Consider the following 25,030-nt stretch of genomic DNA (forward strand, 5'->3'; position numbering starts at 1 on the left):
CCTTTGTCAAACAAATTGCAACTCAATCCACGTGGGCAGGCAAAGTCTGCAATCGTTCCATCTTAAAAGCCTGCAACTGGATCCTGTGCTAGGCGATCGCAGGGAAATAAAAGGGTTACTTGAACCGCGCTGCTTAAAGGTCACTGCTTCTGCAAGGGCAGCACCCGTTACAGAACGAAGCGGCGCCACCGAGAAGTTCTACATGGAGCACAACGTGTTAAAAAAAAAATGTTATTAACGGGAAAGTCATGATATATAAAGCTACAATCTCCTACGGGTTTTGATGTGAGCAGACAGAATTCAGATCTTCTTTCTGCTTCTGCAACTCTGCTTCTAACGTTCCTAAGCACGACGAGGGGCCAGACAAAACCAACATGTTCAAGTCTCTGCAGAAGACGCATCGATGTCCGCGCCTGAATGACTACAGGAGACGACTTCATGAGGAACAGACCTTCTGGGGTGCTCTTCCTACGCAACCTTTGATAACGATGTTAGCACCGAATTAGCCATCTAGGCACCAAACGCAGTATTTACAAAATACTGTGCCATATCCCGCTGACATCTAACCCTCGACCGCATTTATGGGAATAAAATGTTGATTACGTTTTAAGAGAACCTGATGTTATCAGGTGAAGGACCACCGCACCAACATAAAACAAATAATCCGTTTTCCACATCTCACAGTCTATCTAATCTCCAGCAGAGCTCTCTCCCAATTATTTTTGCCTTGGTGTTTAGCATCCATCTTGCATTTCTTCTGATGAGGTTGCATGCTTTTGTGTGCAAACGCAAGGGAGCAAGCGCTCCCAACCCCTCCGCGCGATCCCGGGTTGCTGCCCCGCAAGTGACACCACAGCTCTTCCGCCCTCGGAGTTTACGCCTGAAGACAGAGTAGCCAAATCCACGCTTGTGATTACATCGCTACCATCACCCATCATACGCCCCAATAACCATGCTACCGTTCGTGCACAGCACTATGTAAGGCCAGTTTTAATGGGAAAAACCAAAGCCTGTATATGCCAGAAGAGAAACCATGAAATAAGTAATTCTGGTTGCCCGCCAAGTTTAGTTTACTGCAGTTTTTCATTCCTTTTCTAATTAGTGACATTATTGAATTCTTTTCTTAGGCCTTTGGTTATCACAGAGTTTGAAGTTACCCTAGCATTACTCATTGAATCAGACTAAAGGCAGGTGAAATTGCAGGAGGCTTCAAGCAGCAGATTCGTTTTTAACAAGCTATATATATTATAAAAACAGAAATACTTCTTTGAAAAGAACAGTGGCAGAAAGACTTCACCATATTGTCTTTTTCCATTTCTGTACACAGAAAATACACGTTTTAAAAAGCTCAAAACCCAGTGGCTATACCTGGATCAGAACTTCACGTGAATCGGGTTGCAACTTTTAATGTCCCATGGATGAACCCCAGTTTGCTTGATACTATCTTTCAAAACTTTTTGGCCATGAGGCCAACTGGTCACAAGCCGCACATGGCTAGTTACAGCGACAGGATGGACGCAGATCAGCAGTCACTTGTAAGCACCTATGAAAACTGAGCCCAGGGAACAAAGAGGGCTTGCTCTAGGTACCACTGAACGCCCTTTCAATTCTGCCTGAGATCTCATGTAGGATTCAAACGATGCACAGGCCCCAAATAGTGCTGGGGGTCACAACCCCCTGCAAAATGAGCCCTATCCTAAAACACAGTTCAATTAGGGGTACCTTCTTCTTCTTCTGATTTTTCAAGGTGTCCCCTGACCAACCAGGGACATCACACAGGTTCTTTTCATGCAAATATCAAAGCTTGAGCATACTCTTCACATTTCTTTGGCAGTGAATATATGGTATTTCCCCGTATCTTCTACCTCCCAAGAAGAATACCTCAGATAAATGCCAGGACTCAGAATGATTTACAGGCTCACTTACCCACTTCCCTCTCAAATGCCTCTGAAATCTGAGATGCCTTGATGCACACTGTGAAACCAAGCAGGTCATGTTATGTCACGTGAAGAGAGGAAACCAGTTCAAGCATTCGGTTGCTTTGAGAGAAGACAGGGCCCCACTTTTGCAATCCGAGCCCATGGCTTACTCAAGCAACCGGATTCACGTTGCATGAAAAGGGGCAATCGCTCGCACAGTTCCCACCTCAACCCCTTAAAGATTAAACTCAGCTCCTTGAGTCAGAGAGCCAGCGGGACGCGGAGCGGGACACAGGGCTGGGTTTGCGCAAGACAAAGCCCAACGTGGCCCGCTTCTCTCCTTGCAAAATACGTCATTTCTTTGACCAAGCTTTCCTCAAATGACGTCTCTCCAGCCTTTGAATTGTTGATCTAAGGCACTGGAAAGGTGCCTTCGCTGAAGACAGAGAGCAGAGCAGATACGGTGGTGCCAGGGACATCGCCGTTATCTGTTAGCAGCTCCGCTGCAGAGAAGTGCACCTTGTTGGAAGGCACAAAACGGGAAAGAAAACCCAATTCACACTCACATTTGAGAGGTATCGGAAATAATCTGCATTCAGTCCGCATTAGCACAGGGATAGTGGCTGGCCTTTCGCTTTGGGTCTGCGTGACAGCTAAGCAGATATACCTAGTTGAGACTGGGACTCAACATGCTGGTGGGGTCTAACACTTTAAGATTTACTTCATGATTCAGGCTAAGATGCATAAAGAGATTTTTGGTGTCTATCTCCAGTCAGACACAGTTGGGGCTAGGACTGAGATGCCTTCATGGATCTGGCCTTTGTGATGAGGGGCACCGGGAAAGCTGGGGGCCAGACAGGCATGAAGACACAGGGCCCTTGGTCACCGTCACCATCTTGGGTTTCAGGAGCACCACTGCTCCTCTCTGCGTACACCTCCTTTCTCTGGGCAACTCCTCCATGCCAGGAGTTGCAAGGAGAGAAATAACCAAAAGAAGAAACAAGGAAACCAAGTAGCTTTTGTTTAATAGCTGCTAGCTAACACTAATCTCCCTGTCCCCAAAGACCTGTTTGCTTCCTGCCGTGGCTCTCTTTTTAAGACTACTTAGGTCATGGTGTTTAGTTACTCACATGAAGCTGTACTAAAAGAAGAAATAACAAGAGAGCTGTATTACTGCATGTACTAGATCACAACTCAAATCACACAATACATAAACTGGTGCTATAAAAAATACATCTAAAAATATGTTTAAGATTCTCCGTTGATTGTTGATGCCAGTTGTGAAGACAATAAAATGCATAGCTTCAAAATGTTTGTATGCAGTCTTTTAATCAAAATACAGTGTTAATCTGTAGAAAAACAGGACTCAACATATTTATCTTAGAGGACAGCAGGTGCAATCAATGTAAGCTTTGCCATTCCCTTCAGTGTAACAACTGGCTGTTCAGCTTCCAGCTACCATCAGAGGAAACAGAGCAGCTATGGGGTAGAGCTCAAAGCCTGGATGGTTTTTCCATGCTAACGTTTTACTACACTGGTCAGCATTTAAGGAGCACTTAGGGACCCTGTTCGGGGATTGCGGCTCAGTGGTAATGGGCATTGCACTCATGCAGAACAAAATGACCTCCCAGCTCTTGCATGCTGTTAAACTATGCCAAGAGAAAACACACACATCCCAGGCACTGCTGGTGCCTGTCACGTAGGAGGAGAAGGCAAAATCCTGCTAAGACTCACTGATGTGTCTAATTTTGGGGGGTGGCAGGTTCACCCCTACCAAGCCCTTTGCACAAGGCAGAGGGGAGCCTGGGCTCCCGGCTGTGTGGCCCGAATATTGCTCCTTCCCGAGGGTACCCAGCAACATGAGAAGACACGTGAGCAGAGCAACGTCTCGTCTCCAGTGCTCCTTTCTGTGCGCCCCGCTGTCGACTGGCACAAGTGTTTCCAAAATCACTGCTTGCTCCAAGAAAAAACAGAGAGTAAGTTCTAAAACCTTTACTGTAACAGGCTACAGCTAAGGAACGCACGCTGCAATCACGACAGGATCCGGGCACTAAATTATAAAGTCGTTGGGGCAAGACTGCTCTCTCGTTCCTCAGGTGCACACCACCTCGTATACAACGAAGTCAGAATATTTAATGGAATCCATCACGTATCACCGCCACCTCCAAACACTGAGTAATCTTGGGTAAGACTCTTTAAAAAGCACATCGTTGCAAAAAATAAATTGCATTCTTTCTATTTGCCTTCTATTTACTGAGCAGCATATACATGCTTTCGGCTCTCTGCAATCAGGGATGCAAGATATGTACTTTTAAACAGAGTGAAAGCTGCCTGCAGATTTTTGTGACTTTCGGGAATGGGGCTCTACAAAAACCCAACCAGGTATCACAAGAGAAAATTGCAGGTAATAGGAACCTCTGGCAATCATAAAAGTTATCAGTCAGAATAATGCCAGTAGCAGCAGTGTGTCTCTGGACAGCACGAACTAACAAGCACGGTCACCACTGGTAATTCACACTGTTGGGGTGTACAAAAATGAGAAATGCGCTGGTACTCCAGTATTCCAAAGAAATCCTTCATACTGCTGCCCTTCTCATTTCCATTGTGATTTCCAAGAAAGCTTATCATAGACAGTTGCAGAATATTGAGCACACTCACCCTGAAGGAGGGGAAATACTCCCGGCTCGCTTGTTCCCTCCAAAATACTTTCAATGTCTGAGTAGTAACAGGGGCTTAGGAGAATTTAAGGACTGGTTGGACAACAAGAGCTACGAAGAGCACTACACTCTCCAACGTCATTCTGGAAAATCCAGCATTTTTTGCCAGGAATTCCTGCAGAGCCACAGCAGTTTAAGTCACCACGGAGGTTGCACTCTTCTCCCCCGGGTACCCTTTCCTCCTACACCATATTGCACTTGAGCAACCAGGCTTTGGGAACAGACGAGGTTGAAGAAAGTCCTCTTTGGCCAACTTAGGCCAAACCAACTCCCTGAAGCAGTCTGGCACCATTCGAGTGCCAGGAGAGAGGGGGGCAAGCAGAGAGGTGGAAAGGAGAGCAGCAATCCTGGGGCAGATCAGCTTGGACTGCCACCGAGCCACGTCCTGCAGCACCAACATCCACCTACCAGCTTGACTCTGAATGGCGCTATCATCTCAGCTGACTTTTCTGAGGCCTCTGGAAATCAAGCTGCTAAGCTCTTCTTAATGATGGAGAACAGGCTGTGTTTAAAATCAGAGTCGGATTCCTTCATACCACAGAATAGCTACAATTTCCCTATAGTCCATCAGCTATTTTGTTGTGAACTTCACAAAATCCAAAGAATAAATACTACAGCCTGGCAACACCCTTATAAATTCACTCCTAGCAAGGTGACAAGGACTCTAGTTCTGACCTATCAAAGTGCTTTGGGAAAATGCTTAACTTAAGCACACGAGTACTAACACTACTGTCAGCACTTTGCTGGATCATAGCCACAGGGCTCACTGTTTTGCAGCAGAATCCTCATTATTGAGTACATTTATCAAGTTAGCTTCCAGCACACACAGAACAGCTCCTCTCCTATCATTAGTGGCTTAATATCTTATTTGCATTTAAGCAAAAAGTTCCTTTTGAAGATCATGGGCCATTAAAAGCAAAACGAAACCATGGCTGCTGAACAAAATGCATAGAAAGCACACGCTCCTGTTCCCTACGGTCTTAAATCGGTCCCACCATCTTAAATCCTCCATCAACTCCTTTCTTCAAACAAGACCTGCTGCATCCTTCTCCTGGCTACTATTAAATTCTAAACCCGGTAAATTCACCAAAGGCATGGACCATTTTTAAACTGTGTGGGAAATTTCCTTGTCTGCCAAGGCTGCCACTCTGCATGATACACCAATCAATCTTGCTGATGAACTCTAATATTAAAGCCAAATTACTATACACTCCAGCAGGAGCAGAGGCAGCCAAATAAACTCCTTACATTTCCACTGGAAGAACAGCAATCGAAGAGTTGTAGTAGGTTGGGGAAAGAATGGAGAAAATCCTTCACTGGCATGGTAGGTAGTTTTGGACTCCCTGTGGTTCACATTGCCTCCTGTCACCACTCTCCTCCCACATCTCATTCAGAAATGTGAGAAAAGTACAAATCTATACAACTCCTCAGCACCTGCGATGGACCCTAGGTTGGCCTCAACTTTGCAGAACCACGGCACAGACCTTTTCTGTAAGCAAGTTCTGCAAAGACCAAAAGACTCGAAATAAATTTTTATTGGTTTTGGCACCTTCAGCTTCTTGCAGCCTCTTTGGAAAGGATGAAAAATAGCTGCAACGTAAACCTGGCAGTTCCCAGAAGAGCTGGCTGCAACACATCGTGCCCTGTTTTGAATGCTGGATGTCAAGAAAATGTGCTCTATTTTGAGGGGATCTAAGGAGGAATCAGAGAACAAGCAGAGGTCTAGAAACTGTGAGCTATGAGGAGAGACTGAAGGATCTAGAGTTGATGAGTCCATAAGAAGTAAGACTGAAAGGGAATGTGAGAGTCTCCAAATACATACAAGGCTGCTGTCTCTGAAGCAAGGGAGACTTCCAATTAAATCTAGGAAAAGCTTCATCAGGACAAAAACCAGGAAGAATCAGGAAAAAATCGCCCACTGAACCTGAAGCACCTCTGTCTCTGGAGGTTTTGAAGCAGTTTACATGAACATATCCTGAGATCCTTCCAGGCACATGGCTCTACAAAGGCAAATGCACATCAGAAGGGGAATGATAAAAATGAGTTGGCTCCTTCAAAGGCAGGAATCTGGGAGATCCCTTCTGTGGCATTTACCAGGCTGCAAGTTTGCGCTAGGAAGAATGAGGAAAAGCCTGGATCGCTGAAAGCAGCCACCCATATGAAAGGACGGCCCTAAGATGGAAACATTAAACCAGGGGAAATAATACTCTGCTTTCCGGCTCTGCCACAGACTTGTAGCATGACCATGGGCAAGTCACTTCATCTTTCACTGCCATTAACTGTGCAAGGAAGACGATGATAATTCCTCTATCTATCTGTACTTGAGGGGCAGGAACCAACCCTTCGTCAGCTGCCAGTCTTCGCTTTGGCCTGCAGGCACTGCTGTAAGGCAAATACAGAACAGAAGGAATACCTGCAAGCGTTACTCTGGGCTGCCAGCTTCCCCTATTTAAATCACAGGCAACTCGGTGCCACCATGCTGAGCTCAAATGTGGAACAGACACCCTACGTGGGTAAAAAGTGGTAAAATACTGGAGAAATCTGTGATAAAGGCTTAATTTTCATAATTTAGTAACTCTCCCCAACTTCGGTCTCCAGCGGAAGCACTCGTCACCTGCTTAAAGAGGAGCACGTTGTAAAATTATTTGGCTGAGGCACAACTACAGAGATCCCCATTGAGCATCTGCGGTTGGGATTCCCATGCAGAAGCTAAACAGTCCCAATGGAGATTTCAGAAGTGCTAAAGTGTAGCTGTACATCTAAGACACAAAGGAGCAGGGCTTTAGCTCCCCTCCAGCATCAGCAGAACTGTGCTCAGTAACCAGGTTTCCATCGCTGATACGCTGCTTAGTCCAGTCTGTGTTAGTTGGTGGTTGAACTTGTGTCTTCCCACCGCAGGATTTTTCATTGCTTTTTTCGATAGGGTTGATTACAAATTAAACCACATGTCTGTGCGCAGGAGAGCAGAGGGCAAATTTTATGTCTGCTTGGTTTGAGTTTCAGATATTATCACTCTCTAAAGCATCAGAGAAAAAACACACCACAAACTCACGTTTTAGACCCACCCGTCGAGATACGGCAAAGAGGCTTGTAAGAGCCCAGCAACTTACTGCTTCCAAGTAAGCATTCGTGAAGCTGCACTCCCCCAAACACCTTCTGGGGTTTTGCTGACCTCTTCTGCTCCAGCATTCCCAAGACCTCATCAGGGAAAGACAGAGGCAAGATGAGACTCACTGTAGCCAGATTCCTCTGCTTTCTCTTGACTGCTCTGAAATGGCTGCAGGAATAGGGCTAATATGTTTTTTGCAAGGCTGTGCCCTTTCTGCTGATCACTTGGCTCCTCTTGGCTTTGTAACTGCTAGGAGAGAGAAGAGTTTTCAGCACCACAGGTCCCAGGGGGGTTCTTCCCTTGGAGGAGTTTCTTGGCCTTCTTCCCTGTATTAGATCACAGGATGCCCTGAGCAACTGCCCTACTCCTTCCAACCCTAACAAGCTCTTATCTTACTTCACCCTCATTTAATATGTGGACACAACCATTAAAAAGTTAAATGAGGAAATTAAGGAAAAAAAGTGTATCCAGCAGGGTCCAGGGAACTCCTTGTCTCCACACATGCAATATATAAAATGGTTCTCCATATGTAATCATCCTGCAAGTTTGTGACTCTCCCTTGACCGATCTTCACACTATGATTGCTCTCCTCAGTCAGCGTCTAGTTGAAATTACTCCTGGAAGATGGCTGGAATTAGTTTAAGTGAGGCTGGTGGCAGGATGAGGTGCAAAAATAGCTGCTCACAGGCATTCGCACACCATGGTCACAGGTCTGTGGTGACATTAGCTCCCACTTAAGTCTTGGGTAGAAGTAATTTGCAGGACTACTGAGGGCTACCCGTGCAGCCACAGGCAGGAGTTCACTAGATTATTGTTCAGATGAGGACTTTGCTATTGCCATCCACGGGGCTGTCATCTCAAGACCAGACTTGTAGCAGAGTTTGTCTGCATGGGGCTGCTGTTCAAACTACTTAGACTGAAGAGCTAGAAATCAAACTAAGATCTCAAAGGTGGAGAGCCTTACTGGGAGTGCACAGCTCTTGGCATCTCTGATGACTTTTGGTAGCTAACTGGATCCCCTCGCTTTGCACCGCTGCCAGGGGTTCACAGAGGATCTGTGATGAGAAGATGTAGCTAGCAGCAAAATGTTCTCTGAGAGGGTGTCTCAGGTCTCTGTGGGTCAAATATAAATGGAACGTTCTGATCTTTAATTTGGGGAAAATCACAGGAAAACCCACCTACCTTCAGTGTGCTCAGGATTCAACTTGGTGCCAAAGTTTTGAAGAAACACAGGTGCAGATGGTTCTGGAAATAGCAGTTTGGGGGTAGGAGGGAATAATTAATTAAAATAATCCTCTGTTCAGTGGGCTTTGTTATGTTTGCCACTGGCTCCTCTTAAAAGCATGCAATACAAAAATAGGGATGAACATCCAGTTACTTTTATTCTAACTGTAATAAGTATTAGCAATGTCAGATTAATCACACCTATCTTGCACTTCCAGGCCTGACCAATTTCCCCCGAACTGCACTGGTTTCAGTGCTATTCTGTTCCACGGGACACTGCGTATTAGGGTGGCTTTTCTCCTTAAACGTGCCCTGCATAAATGTGAGATGGTAACAGCAGATGGCATTAAAAACGTGAATGATGAATGCTATGCACCAGGCAGGATGATTAAATAACTAAATGTAGACCCTGGGATATATTCACTCCTCCTCATCGTGACATGAGCATTGATCATCCCTAACCCATGGCAGAACCAAAACAGAGATTTCCTTCTCGCAAACCAATCCGCTTCTACTCGGCCTTTGCTTATTCCCCTGTTATATAAGGGGGAAACCCATTAACCGTCTCCAACCATTCTTAATTCAGCAGCATTGTAAAGCAGATGTGAACAAGGCAGGTAGCTGGTGCCGTTTTTCCAAGGTTGTCTTCTACAGAGGTGGGAAGGGTGAAGTGGTCACCTTGTCAAGGCTACCGCAGCGAGCGCAGGAGTAACAAAGATTTGGCTTTCTCTCAGGATTCAAAGTACTCAAACATTGCTAAACTGTCCAAAAAATGAGAATTATCCTTAGAGAGCTCTAGACCCCACCTACACACAATTACAGTTAGGCTGGCACAAAAAGGGAGCAACATCTCAAATAACTTAGTTAAAACTTGGCACAGATGCACTGAACTCAATCAGGACATGTTTTACGCTCATTTAACTTGGATCAGCAAATTTACAGGCAGCAGGTAAACTAAGAGACACAGTTTTCAAACAGGATCTCTACATTTCAAGGCTAGAAGAGATATTTTAGCCCTCCCACAAAATAAGACTGAGTTTTCGTCTTCCCTGGGATCAGCAACAGCTCATCCCCAGGGACAGATTACCAAACTTCACCTTGCGGTGACGTGCTGGAATACTGCCCATCCGGTCTTGTGTTACTCATTACAAAAATACTTTTACACACACTAGACATGTCTGCTTGTGCAAAGGAACGGTGCAATAGGAAAAAAAGAGGTAAATTTGGGGCTAAAGAACATTTTAAGGGATATTAAAGACAAACAAAAATAGCATCAAAAAAGATTTAACTAAACAGCTACTCCCTGAGAACTGCAACCTGAAAAACAAAATAAAAAATTAAACTGTTTTAAATATAAATGTGTGCGTATTCACACTTTGGTGAGTCACCATCCAAAATCAAGTAGAGCTCAAGTAAGGATGTGTGCTTTAAATGTGTCTTTTTAAGGTGAATATCTCTTGAAGACTGTCACCAAATACCAAATTTTCAACCAACATTTACCAGTCTATAAAAATTATAAACGCCTTGCAATTTTAAAAAGCCTGCAAATCCTGAGCAATTGTATCCGATCACCAGGAAGCGTTCACAAACATTTTAATACTATCTAACACTACAGTGCCCAGGATTCAGCTCCACGGATTACATTCCCATGGGTCTTTTTTTTTTTTTTTACCAGCAATGAATGTATCTGAGAAATGTGGAAACACGTTTTTCTCTGTTATCATCCATTCAAAATGTTACAAGGTCAAGAAGAAATCCCACCCAGTCACACAGCTGCCACACAACTGCTTGCAAAGACATATATTACTGCATTTGGGACACAATCACTTTATTTACTGTACTCCAACCCGAATTACTCAAGCCATTAATGACGGTCAAACTCCTTGTGTACTGCTCTGATAAGAACTTTATATTGCTTACCTCTTTCCTCTGTTAAATGAACGGCATTTGGACCAAACGGGCACATCTTACCTTGTATCTTAAGAACAATACTCCTACCATCCTTGCATGGTTTCCAGTGGCTGCTTAAGGTTGTATTTACTGCATAAACGTGGACTGTAAAGTCCCACCAGCATCACTTGGTTGCTGCTTTCATTTTAAAGCTGCTGGAACTGGCTGCTGTCCTCCTCCATTTCTTTTGAGGGTATGGCCTTCAAACCTGGATGCAATGTTTGAAATGGCCATTAAATGCCATATCCTCTCTTGACCATGAATCTTATCTTACCCAGCACTGCATTATAATCTTAGTGATCTAATTCTTCAGCTCATCTCTCTACTGACAAGACCCAGGATGGTCACTGTGACATACTCCGGGAAGCCAAAGACATCTCAGTGACTGCCTGAATAACACACCTGAGGCTCTCTGCTTCATCTTTTCCTCCGTAAGGCATGACAAATCACACAGTGTGATGAGGTGCTAAATGAGCAGGCAAAAGGATTCTCAGAACACTGTGGCAAAAAGTTTTCAAGCCGTGAAGTTTGCAAAAGAGCAAAATCAAAGTGATTACACTTTGACACAGCAGGGGATCTTGCTTTCTGCATATCCAGGAGAAACCATGAAGCCTAAATGAAACAATTCCAACGACTAATAGAAATGCAAACAGTAGCTGCAAAGACATTCAGAGGAACAAGTGTAAATTAAACCTACCAGAGACATCAGGCCATACCTTGCTTCCCTCTGCATGACAGACTACCCATTAACTTCATCAGAAGTAGCTTCCACGCAACTACGAGAAGAATTTGATCCAGTACGGCGAGGGGAAACACACTCCAGGAACTGACTTAGCCACAGCAGTGACAGAACTATTCCCCAAGAGGCCACCAGCTCAGGTGTAGGTTAACACAGGACAGATTTTGGAAGAGATTGTACGCACGGTCGTGTAACATCCTGCAGCCTTCATCAGGAAGGACTCTGCTCTGTGCTGAGATTCATTCCACAACTCTAGGTCAATGTGCAGAGTACTAAAAAGTATGTGATAAATGTTGGGGGAGAGCAGAAGGACACACAAAAACTAAGTTAACTTCATGGCTTAATCCTAACTCTGGCAGGGCACAGTGCCACTAGACCCTGGTGACTTGTGAGCTCTTGACAACTCTGCTGCAGGATCATTGCGCAACCACTGGCAAATCACTTCCCTTCCTCCTTCGCAACCTGCAAAACGTGTGGGATGGACATGCCCTCTCCTTGCAAAGCACTTGGAGACTCATGGTCAACATGTTCTGCTAAAACACCTCCAACCTCCTCTCTTGTGGCAGCTTTAGGCCTGAGGCCAAAACATCTCTCTCCTGAGACCCTCCTTGTCCATCCCAAACACATTTAATTAAAAAGCCCTCAGCGCTGCTTGGCTGCTAATGACGATCTTTTATTGAAACCTCCCTTCCTTTGGCAAGCTGTTTGTGTCTGATTCCTAGCCACAGATCTCCGATTTTGCTCCTTTTGGTAACAAAGTGCTTCTGCCTACCGCAGCAGGGATGGGGGAGGACATCCACTGCCTTTCTCCATGCTCTCCTCTCCCGCCCGGGCGATGGGAGCATTGCTCTGACAGGCTCTTAACTAGCCCCAACTAGATTCATCTCTGTACAGCGTAGAGCAAAGCTGGAGATGCCTCCTGATGGTCTCCGTGCCAGCTCCCACGATACAGATACACCTCCTGCACACAGTTAGGCCTGTTCCTTAACAGCATTAAGGTGGCTTATTATTAGTATTAATTTAATTGCCAAATGAGAGCTTTGCAATTATACTCCATCATACCTTACTTCTCACATAGCTTTTTTTTTAAATACACAAGGGCTACGGTTTGGACAGAACCAAGGAAAAGGGTGCTCTGCTTTGATCTACTTAGCTTTCCATGGGAGATCCTGGAACTACACAACGCAAGAGTAAAGATTCCCATTTCCTGAAGGGTTTCCTGCCAGGCTTTCACTGCAGCCATTTCACCACTATTAAGTATCGTCAGGGGCCCTTATTCGTCCCTGGGAGGACTGATGTTATCTGAAATAAAAGCTATCTCACTAGCTAACATCCGCTCTTCCCCAGCTAGAGTTGCAGTGTTTGTCGTGAACTGTTTGCAGCTTTACCTTTGCTTGAATCAACAAAACCCCAAGCTACTCCCCATGCCCAATACTGCCATAATTAGACAAAATTAATCTCTTACCTGCATCAGCTGTAGAGGTTGCACTGGCAAACACTCTACAGCCACCTGGAAAGACTACAGAAAGCCAATTTTTTTCCGGAGGCAAGCACGTTGAGCTTGCTGATGACGGCAATCGTTTCACATTGTTGTTGGTGGTGGGAGCACCAAGACAAAAGTCGTGCTCCGTCTCCTGCCTGCCTTTTCTGGGCTGCTCTTTTATGACACAGTTAATGATTTGGCAAAAAGTAATACCCCCATAGCAATTGCAAACACGCTTTCCCGTACATCTTTTAAGCAGAACAGAGGAAGCCAGCGTTTGACCCCCTTCACGAGCTTTTTCAGCTTGTGGGGCAGGGAGGATAGGAGAAGGAACAAGCACCCAAAAATAAAAGCGTGCAAATGACACTATGATGTGTAGCTACCTTGTTTACCATTCTCGTTAGCCGTAGATTTAGCAGCTTGCTCCGAACATGAGCTGTACGTCTTGTCTTGACTTTTTTTTCTCCTTCCCTTCTAATTGGAACTCAGTCTGCGAAATGTAATTAAAGTGCTCATAAATACTGCCAGCTAGCACACCTTTTTCTTCCAAGTAACTACCAACATCTTCAAGAAGACCTCATCAACCCTTGAGAGAATATAGACTAATATATCTTTTCACCGCTCAGGACGGGGAAGTCAATATTCCCACCTTCCACATAATTAAAGTCACCCACGTTAATGCTTTTCCTTCTCCGCTCCCTCCCCTTCTCTGACACACCTATCACCCTGTCATCAACGCCCGGCTTTCATCTGATTTACGCAGTTTCGAAACGCTGCACAAAACTCAGCACTTCCAGCAAGCGCTGGAGCAGTCCTAAGCGTGAAGTTTCCTTTCCCTTGCCTCCTCCTGTCTTCTGCTGAAAGCAAGCGTCTTCCCTCTCCTTTAAAGGGGATTATTTCCTGAAGTTCAGAGAGTCAATTCATTCCTGCCAAAGGCCAACTAAACATCAGTGTATTTACTGAAGGGGGTAGCGATCGCTCTCCCGTTGCAGAGAAAGGCAAAGAGAGCAGGATTTTAGTTAAATGCAATCGCCCAAGCACTAGTGTTTGCTTCCCTGGCTGTTAGCAGGGACAGCATGTGTTGCACGGATCGGCTCGGGCTACAGTAAAGCTGAGCCAGCTTGAATTTATCCACTGCACTCAGTTGCACCGTTGCCGTGTATTTTCCTCCTGTATTTTGTTCTAAATTAAGAAGCACTGGACACGGTACAAGCTGAATTTGAAATAAGTCATCACTACTATCAGAGGACACAAGAATCATGTGAGGCCACTATAGATGCATAGTTGTTATCTGAGCACTTAAGAGCTGTTTGACTGCTTTACGGTGATTTGTTTGCTTTGTAGAGGTGTTCTGCAGGTGCTGCAAATAGCACTTGAAGCCCTGCAAAGCTATCGGACTCCGGCAGAAGCCCCCACGAAGCCCGAGCCAAGAGACAGCAGAGGGAGGGTGCAAGGCGCCTGGGGCAAGCCCGGGGCGGTCTGTCCTTCATGCACGTGCAGCTCCGGTGGTGGCTGCAGGAAAGGTGGGGATGTGCATCCTGCCCAGCCAGCCCCAAGCTCCTTTACACCTCCAAACGGGGCCTGAGCAGCACCTGGTACAGAGGGATAGGCGACAAATAAAGTGAGCCAGACGTTTCTGCATGCTAATGCTGAGGTGTAGCAAAGACAACTCTGGGGACGGCGCAATTAATAATCTAGTCAGTCAAGCACCAGCTCTGCTCTCCGATTTGAGGCAGACTTCAGAAATGTCGGAAAGAAGTGAACGCTGAGCGAGCTGCGGCCCCGAGCCACCTCACGTGCCCAGTCCCTGTCCCCGCATCGGACTTCGCCAGACGTGCAACAGAGCACGCAAGTTTTTCCATGAATTTTCATGCAGCGGCTCTCTCCCTTGAAGGCCTGTCCAAGCTGAAGTGCTTGCGGGATCAGACCAGCGTATTATGCACCTCTTAGGAAAAAAGTAACGCATCTCCCTGGCTTGCTGCATTGCAGCATTAAAAGCAAAAAAAAAGAAAAGAAAAGAAAAAAATCTTGCCTAGTGCCTGCTCACTGTCTGGTCCAACGCCGCTGTAGTCAGTGGGTGTCCTACACAGATTTGCACAGGGCCCTTTGATCTGACCTTCCATTCTTAAAACCATCAGTCCTAAAGAAGCAGGCAAATAAATGAATAATATTTTTTTCCCTTCTGGTGGTTTCTATCGTACTAATCTAGCCAGAAATCCCATTCGGCACTCACTTTGATCACGACTGCTCCTGCAGGACAGGGAGATGCAGAACGTGTTCCACCACGTGAGCAAATGAGTACATCTGAAGTACATTTTAATTAAAGCTTTTATGCTCTGAGGTTTTTATAAAGTATTTGCATGTATACGAACTTCAGTCCAGCTGCTGTGAAAGAAATATCGGTTTTCTTAGCTTGGCTGTCTGTCCCCTCCATGCCGTCCATAACTCTCCAGGTGGAGCTCTCCAGCCCCAGCTGAGCACATGGTGGGCAATGTGTTCAGGTGAAATACCGGCTATTACATTAACTGTTTGCTAGAAATACAAGTGCTACAAGTAGCATTTCACATGGTTTTTGAGGTATGGGCAAGGGCTTGTTTGTTATTTCAAGTGTTTTGCACTAGCAACTTCACTCTGAAGTAGAAGACTTGGAAAAGCCTTTCAAGCTTTGCTGAACTACATCTCTCCCATAACAAGCAATGTAAGGGAGAAAAAACATTTCAACCTGTCCAACACTATAAAATACTAATCAGAAAGCTGCAGTTCATGCACTCTGCATAATCACCACGTCTTTCCTCCCATATTTTCTCCCAACTCAGCCTGCTCCATGGGTTCAGAAGCGTTGAAAATGTAAAACTACTTTTAATGCCAAAATCAGAGAAATAACATATCAGATAAAGGAATTAACAGCTTGTATGATGAGGCTGAAGATCTGAACAGGATTTTATTAGCAGTAAAATTCAGAAACTGCATCCAAAAAAATCTATACATTGATGTCATCTGGGAAGTGAAACCATTTTAGATGCTTTACTTTTGCTCTCTGCCAAGTACTGTACTCAGCGCAATACAAGGACAACTTCTGGTCCTGAAGACTGCATTTTAAGGCATTTAAAATTAGATTAATATAAGATTACTTGGCAATACTTTAAAAATGTACCAGCAAAATGAGAAATAAAATTTTAAAACAGCATTATCACTCTCGCAAGGCAACGTCAGTGGTGCTCCGCAAAACCAGAAGCTTCTTAAGGCTCTGACCTTGGGAAGCTCTTATCACCCGCACAGCTTTTAGCATGGGAAATGAATATTGGATTTTGGCACAACCTGCTCTACGTCCCTTTGGAAATGCCGATGTTCCCTCCTTATACACCTTTAAACACACAGCCTTTGGGCCTCCCAGGCTCTGCTATTTTATGGTGGGTCTGAGGCTACCTCGCACCTGGCCCTGTGCCCCACACAGGTGGCTCCTGCAGGAAAAACGCATTATTTCATCTTCTCGTGTCCCCACATAGTGACACCAGGGTTGTCTCGCACGCTGTAAGAATAAAGTAAAAGCGGTATTATAAACTTGGGGAACTTGGGGGTTTTATTTCAAAGAATTCCTTCAGTGCTGAAGTCTGTGTTCCTAATAGTCTAGGTATAATGGAAAGGCTCATAACCAACTATGAGAAAGTTGCAATTACCAACAGGGGAGTTATAAATAAAACTATAAAATATTCAGCTGATCCATAATTCATCTGGTAGAAGACACCCAGCCATCTGGGCTGGGGTGAACTTGTGACTCTGGAATAGGCTGGTGTGTGAAGAAGATTTCGCATTCAGGATGAATGCAGCCATCACAAAAAACCCCAAACGATAAACCCTCCGTGCGTCTCTGTGAATGCATGACTCCTTTCTCTAATTCTGTACGATTGTGCTTCAAAAATAAAGCAAAAGCCACAAACGCAAGCTTGGCCTGATGCAGTGACAGGGCTACCCCCAACTTCCCTCTGTTCTCCTCTGCTCAGTGCTACTTGCTTTTGCTACCTGCACACATCTGCTGAGCCCATCTTGGTTCCTATCTAGGTTAAGCTACTTCCTGAAGTCAATCACCAGCATATGCATGAGATTCCATAAATGAAATTATTTCCTCTTTCTGCCTGAACACTGGCAACTCGATACACGGCGCATCAGCAAGGCTCTCCAGCGGGCTCTCAATTTAGTCAGAGAGAAAAGACCTGATAGTACGAAAGCTGAAGATGGGCTTCTCCTCAACTCGCAGTCTCCGATGCCGAGCATGGGGCAATCGGCGTGGAAAACCCGGCAGCTCCAAGAGACGCAGCGAGGCGAGTGCTGAGCGCGGTGCGGGAGCCCTCCACGCGAGCTCTCACTCGGGTGTCTCTCGGCTGCGTCACTCTCCGTTTGCACACCGACAGGAGCTGGCACGTTCACAGCTGGCAGAAGGAGCCTTGCACAACCCACGTGCCACGGTGCAGAGGGGCACAGGAGGCTTGTGCAGGTTTAAATGGAGGTGACGGTCTCTGAGGGAGTACAAATTCACTTGCATTTGTCAGAATAACCCTGGCCTGGGGTATCAGTTCATCCTGACGCGCAAGATTACACTTTGCTTTTAAGGGCACCTTGCTTTGGGTTAAATGCTGAGCTTTAGACACCTGCAATCGTTCACTGGAAGCTAGCATGGTATCTCTAAATAGCAGCGTTTTCCAAATAGATTCACAACTGCAGGGCTTCAACCCTCCATTTATGCTGCTAATAGCTCCGCTCCGACCAACATGAATCCAAAGCTTAAACCATCAGACCGGCAGCTCCGGCTGGAAGGTAGAGCCACAGATCAAAGCCTCGCTTCCCGTCCGGCACAGCCGCATGCAACACGCTGCGCTTTTACTGCAGGTTCGTCTTAGAAACATTTTGTTATTCAGAAAGAAAACAAGCAACACTCCTGCTCCCCAACACCAATGCCCCAAAACCCAAGCGACGCCGAAGTTACAAGAATCAACGTCCTATAAGGTTCAGGGTCTAACCAGACTGCTCTCGGTGGCAGCCTCGGGCACACAGGTTCTTTGTGGCTGGTGATAGCTCCATTCACACACTTTAAATTGCCAGTACTGGGGTCCCACCGAGCTCGGGGGCTCTGGTATGCAGAGGGCACCGGACATGTCAACTTCTCCACTGTTAATAAACATGTCCAGACCTTCCCCTTCTCCCCCAAAAGGCTCAAAAGCATCATACAGACTCTGACACAGGCTGGCTTAAAGTAAATACTCTCGCAGGTTTTATGCCTAGAAAGGCTGTTAATGTTTCTTCTGAGCGTGCACTTGCACACTCCTGCCATGATACAACATGCGTGCAGGCAACCCTGAATCACAGCGGTTTGCTCCCTGGGGGCCCATCACAAGGCACGAGTCTCTGACCAAGACTGCAGGGTAGCTACACAGGGCAGCTAAGATGAAAGACCTCAAGGGAGATGCACATCTTTGTCCAGAGCAACAGCGTTACTTAATCATCCCACTTGGTGAAATCACCGAAAAAAATATCTCACGCAGCCTGGTTCTAGGGTTGCTTTCTGGAAACGGTCCTGAAAGGTACATTAGGAGGCGGTTTCAAAACATGAAAGCTCAAGCAAAATCATGAACAGGAAAAGGATGGCTAACTCAATCCTATCACTGACAGTCATGAATTATTCACTGAGCTCTAGCCCATGTGCAGGAGGCACAGCTTTCAATGCATTATGAGTGCATTGCAGATGGCTTCCTACCATCTGTGAGGTGAAAGCCCCTCAGGCATGTATTTTAGAGCTATCTCACCGGGGACAACCATGCTCTGGCCAGCTCCTGGGCCCATGCAAGGTTTCCCAGCCCTCACACCCCAGAACAAGCCCCACCTTGAGCCAGGGGAGCTGAGGAGGCTGGTGGACAGGAGGGCAGGACAGTCCTCCCAAGCATGTAACGCCAGCATTACTGAGAAGAATCATGGTGACAATGGCCTGATCCTCCCAGAAGGAGAAGCTGCAACACCCTCACAAACCTGAGGGTCTGCAGGACTCAGCTGCAGCCCAGGACCACACGGTTGTATGCATGCAGATGCTCAGAGGACTGCAAAAGGCCAGGCACTGGGAAGAGCAGGCAAGCTTCAGCCTCCGTAACCTCCTGGTCTGACTGCAGCAGCAGCTGGGGCAGTACAGCTCACCATCCGCCTCCACGCTGCCCTGCCCAGTGCTGGGAATAGCTGAATTTACACAAGTCTCTCTGAGGCTTCACCATCTTATTATCACGACCGGTTCATTTTTCTGGTTGTCATTTTTTCAGATTCGAACATCTAAAAGACAGTTACATTACCCAGAGACAAAAGCCGTCTTAGCTTCTAGCCTCCAAGTTCCTCCTAGCTTCTCAGTAAAAATGCTGAACACAAGTTAATCTCAAAAAAAAAAAAAAAATGGAAGAAAAAGAAAAAAACTCCACCAAAACCCTGATCTGGGCATTAACAGTCTTGTGCAACTGTAAAGTCACTGCACACCAGTGCATCAACCCTGCTGGTGAAGTGCTCAGATGGCCACATGCCACGTCCTCTACCTACTTCTACAGGTGTCCCGCTCTGTGTCCAACAGAGCTGCTGGGCTGCCCAGACACCAAAATGGTTCCCCAAGAGACATCCCATCTTGATGGTGGAAGGTGAGGTTTTAAAAAGCAAGGAAGGTGATTCTGGGAGGCAAAGGCATCTCCTATGCTTTCTGTGCAATGTTTCTCCTGTATGTGCCACCTTTTCTCCACCAGCAGCTTTTCTGCTAACTAGCAACATCCAAAAACAAGAGATGAGGGTCTCGCCACCGTCAGAGAGAGTTCATGCACCCACAGCCTGGGCAGGGAGGACAGGCTTTGACTGGGGAAGAGGCTGCAGCACGAGGCTGCTGGACTCACCAGCTGATCTGCCACTTCCTGTGCACAAACATTACTTGGTTTTCCTGCAGTATTTCCAAATTTGATTTCAAAACTAGACAGTTCAGAGAAAACTATATTGGTCTAAAAATACCAGACTGGTTGCTGATGCCAGTTCTTTTTATCATGACTTGAAACCAGAGTGAGAGGAAGAAGAACAAATTATTTTGGAGGGAAACGTGGTTTTGGGGGGAAGCAATCCCTTCAGGATCCCAAACCAGATTGCGCTGCTGCTGGTGCTGCCAAAAGCTCCCATGTACAGAAGCTGCACGGTGCGGCCGGCACCCCGCAGCTCGCGCATTCTTTGCAGGCCTGAAATGAGCAGTCTTTTTGGGGGACTGACAAAGCCGAAGCAGCAAAATAAACCCTGGCACTCTTCTGCGGTGCTGCGCTAGGGAATAGCTGCCAGCAGTTTGGGAACGGCCAGACCTCACCCATGGCGTGTGGTTTTTTCATTTCCCACTGCCAGCAGTTCTTGCAGCGTTTCTTCTCTTGCTGCGGGTGGCCTTTAAGCAGATCTTTAAGGTCTGCTGGCCGTCATGCACTTCCACTAGGGTAACACGGAGATCCGCTATCCTTAGCAGGGGCCGCGTGCAGCACGTGAAACCCACAGGTTCACTATTTCCCATAACAGAACTTTCCAAAGAAGGGTTGTGGGTAAGAGTTGTGCAAGGGGCTAGATTCTTGGCGTGAGGCACGGAAAACCCGTTACTATGCACATAACTCCCGCTGCAACTATCGGGAGGCTGGCACATAACTCACAAGACAAGACTGTTTCCCCACAGACTGCAATGATCAGCAATATATCATCTACTCTCGCACAGCTACGTTTAGTGAGGTTTATGTGGATTTAACTCCGCGTATCAAGGGAAATTCAATGCCAGCGATGAAACACTAATGCAAACCCAGGAACGGGAAAGCAGATTTTCTCCAGAAAGAGACTTACTGGCAGCAGCCTTCTCAATGGGACAACAGCAAGCAGCGTCAGGACTGTGACACCCATGGATCTGCATTGAACACGTCTTCAACAAGTGTTCCCCTGCCAGCCCTGGCTGCTCCTCCGGAAGATCTCCTGCCACATCCGTTACCAGCCTGCAGCGACTAAGAGTGCCTATGCTTCTTTTCCACAAGATTTATCCCAACAATTTGTCCCACACTTCAACAACGTGGATTCATTACCAGGACAGGTACCTGATGAACCACAACGCAACCATGCTCTCACTCTGCTGGCCACCAACTCCATGCATGTGCCCCAGGCGGTAGGGACAAAACACAGCCTTGCGCCAGCTAATATTTTGCTGCTTTGCAGCAAGGACCTGCCAATCTCCATCTAGCTATTATACTGCACACTGCACCAGATTTCCTGGCTAAGTGTTTGCTGTTAGAAGACAGCCCTGAATCAAATGGCAGGAAGCCAACCAAATAGGTGAAGGGTGAGATCCCTGCAAAACAGAGCATACAAGGGACAAGGGAACCTCTTACAGGAAGGTGTCCAGGGCTAGAGGAGCTATGTGACCATGTTTCTCTCCTGCCACATCCCCAAGCAACGGCCGACAACGCCAGCTCCCCACCCAGCCATGTTCGAGGTGCACGGTTCTGCTGTGCCCCAGCTGCCTGTCCCCAAGGCGATGGTCTCTCTTTTTCCTCTGGGCTTCCAACGAAAGGTCTGAGCCCTGGACAAGTGAAAATGGCAGTCTACATGGTTTCCCTCTGTTCAGGGCAAAACCAAGATGGGCACAGCCCTGGACAAGGGAAAAAAGCAGTCTACACGGTCTCCCTCTGTTCAGGGCAAAACCAAGATGGGCACAGCAAGCAACGACATCTCAACCCTACCTTGTTGGAGAAGCAGGGAGATTGCACCATACCTCACCCGTCTGAGACCAGCCGCTTAAGCATCACAGCGTAAGAGTGGTGAGTTTACCTATAATCATGCAAAACCATTTTCTTACTGCAATCATTCCTAACTTTAGGACATTTCAACCATTCTTCATTCAACTGTCTTGGAATCAAAATGATTTCTTAGGGATGTCCCTTTCCCAATATAAGCGGCAATGCCCCTCTTCTGTTTGAGTGGCGAGCCGTAAAGGGGTCTCCGTGAAGCACTTAGCATAAAAGAAAAAGGAAAAAGCCACAAATCCTGAAAGCATCTCCTGCTGGAAGGAAACATTCCTGCTGTTGAAGACTGTGGTAATTATGCCCTGTGAGACATGAATCCCCTCCCACACACATATTTTAAGAAGTCACAAGCCAGCCCTCCTGGCTTGGACTTCCACCCATTTTAATGGGAGGTCCACACCAGGTCCAACCAGGTCGGGCTCCCACCCCAGCCATTTCCCCAGGTTGAAGTTGCACTTACCTGCCTGATTTGTGGTTACATTTACAGACACATACTGCCGTGCTCCGGGGCTCTGGTCGGACACTCCGTTCACTGCCTCAATTTCAAAGGTATAGTTTGTATGAGCAAGCAGATCCACCATCATGACAGAGGTGTTTTTCAGGCCGGTTTGCTGGGGGAGGTACCTGACATGACTGCCACACGCCTCACACCGCCCTGAGTGTGAGTTGCACTTCTTGCATGCAATATAATAAGACACATCTTTCCTTCCACCAGTATCAGCAGGGGGAATCCATTCCAGAAAGACACTAGTCTCGTTAACATTTGAGATGGCACTCCGAGGAGCAGAGGGGGGTCCTGGTTTGTAAAGTGAGAAAAACACATGGTAAAAACAGTTTTATCATTCATCCTACTCTCTACTACTCTCTAGGTTGTTAAGAGATGTCGCATGGTTCACATGCCAAAAAGCACAGAGAGACAATCTGCAGCAGCAACAGAAGAACGGAGAAGATGGGGATTTCTTTGGAGCACTCCTATGTCACTGCAAGGTGTGGGAGGACAAGAGATACACAAGGGGGCTGGCTCAAAAATGCCCACAGAAGCATGTCCCACCCCAGGGCATTTCCTCTGATGCTCTCCTCGTTCCTCCAGCTAAGGGAAGTGCAAAGCTTTGCTCTGACCAAGTTGCTGTGGTTTCAATGGGGGCAGGATTCCCCCTCCTTGCCCCGCTGCACCTATATTACCAGTGCTAGACAGACACATGCACAACGGTATTTGCACTATTTGGGTTCCCAGTTCAGACACTGAATCTTCCCTCCGCATGCTCCCACCTCTCCCCATTAGCTATTTGCAGATGGAGAAACCTAAGGGCAGTTGTCCAAATCACACCTACACGAAACACCTGAGGTGGCCTAAAGCAGATGGTGATCTACATGGGTCCCTGGAAACACGGCCATATCTGGGTCCTCAAGTGCAGCGCTCCCAGCACCTGGCAAGCTCCGAGCGCTAGCACGCTTGGTTAGCTACGCCGCGCCTGCTTATTTTGCCAAATCTCCATGCTTGGGATGTCAGCATGGCTCTGGCAACACTATCTGCAGCTGAACAGCTGCTGCTGCTGCAGAGGCAGCAGAGCTCCTACAAACTTGGTCTATTTTCCCATGTGCTGTTGGGAGAGGCCACGGACCGGGCAAGAAAAGCGGTACTGTGCACTCAGGCCAAGGTTTCCAAAAGCGACTCCCAGTTCAGCAGGCCGCTGTGCCGTCCATCTGGAGACATCCACAAGACCACTCATTTGCAGAAGGTGCTGGTGCAAACCTTTTCAGATGCCTCATGCCACAGAGAGGTCATATTGCTAGATACATCTGCAAATGCTGGCTTCGCTCTGTGGTAGCCTCCCAGTGAAACCAGAGGGACATCGCGGGCAAGCCTCTGAACACACAGACCACAGCCATCTTAAAAAAAAAAGTCACACTCCATTAATGCCTTTGTGTTACAGAAAGCTTATCAGTTTGGGAGGGAAGGGGAAATACTGCCCAGATGGTATCTTGAGAAACTTACTGTTTTAATAGACTTGTCTTGGAGATGAAGGACAAGTCAGACACATTCTGAAGATGATGCAAAAGGACAGCAGGAATCTCATGCAAGAGATTTGCACATTATCTACTGATGGTACTGAATTAAGATGAAGGAGAAATGAATTAAAGAAAGCTGGCTTGGATTTTAGCCACAGCATCACTAGAAGCCACAGAGCAAAGAGTGAGATTTTCTAGAGAATATAAGGGCGTGATGGCAACACACTCCCACTGAATTTGAACGAAGCCATCAAAACCCACGCACAGCTCCTTGTGAAGAGCCCTAGAAATAGCTTCACCAGGTAGAAACCCATACACCTTTAACAGTGTGTCTTAGATGGTCTTATTTTAGTTTGTTGCTATAATTAAACTAGATTCACATATTTAAAATAGGCAGATGTTGCAAAACTGAATTACCGTATGAACAAGAAACATCTCTCCCTGCTTCGCTTTCCTCCTCTCCTTTTTAAGCCTATAAAATTGGCAATGCTTGACAAACACCGCGATGGTGTCAGCTCAAGCTGCTCCGATTCAAAGAGAAACTCTCGGTCAGAGAAAAACGAACGCTCCCGAGACGTTTCTTTTGCTTTGGGGAGAAAGAGCGCAAGACCAAAGGCGTGTTAGTTGAGGCAAGTGCAGCCCAGCTCTGCTACAGTTTCTGTGACATGCCCGCGGTACCCCAGCCAGGCGCGTGCATTGGTGCCCGTGCCCGTGCCCGCACGCAGCGCTGGAAGCCCGACGGCGCGGACACCTGCGCAACGACTTCAAATCACTCGGAAGGGAAAGCAAACCTTCACCAGGTACAAGGCTGCGCGAGAAGCAGCCCAAGGGGCTGCTCTACCCCAAGCCTGGGGACTTCCGCAAGCTGATGCTCCTGAACTGCACCGTGGGCACCCAGCGGTGTGTTCAACCTCAGTGGAAGCGCTTTGAAGCTGGTGGCCCTCCACGACCTCTAAAATCGGCATTCTCAAAGGGGCTCCAAGACTGGTCTTTAGTCCTCTGCAGATATCTAACAAGACCTATTTGAAGACTCCTCAGATTGCACTTGGGTGAAACT

General features: G+C 46.8%; 1 protein-coding gene across 7 annotated transcripts in view; it reads right to left on the reverse strand.

The window, feature by feature from the left end:
- EPHA5 (EPH receptor A5) overlaps window positions 1-25,030 on the reverse strand; it is a 165,982-nt gene that overhangs the window by 44,358 nt on the left and 96,594 nt on the right. For all 7 annotated transcript variants that reach the window (XM_062574426.1, XM_062574423.1, XM_062574425.1 and 4 more), the window contains exon 5: window positions 22,424-22,759. In XM_062574426.1, the coding sequence (XP_062430410.1) occupies window positions 22,424-22,759 (336 nt within the window). The remainder of the gene's footprint in view (window positions 1-22,423; window positions 22,760-25,030) is intronic.

Source organism: Rhea pennata, chromosome 4 (genome assembly GCF_028389875.1).
Source record: "Rhea pennata isolate bPtePen1 chromosome 4, bPtePen1.pri, whole genome shotgun sequence".
Lineage (NCBI taxonomy): Eukaryota > Metazoa > Chordata > Aves > Rheiformes > Rheidae > Rhea > Rhea pennata.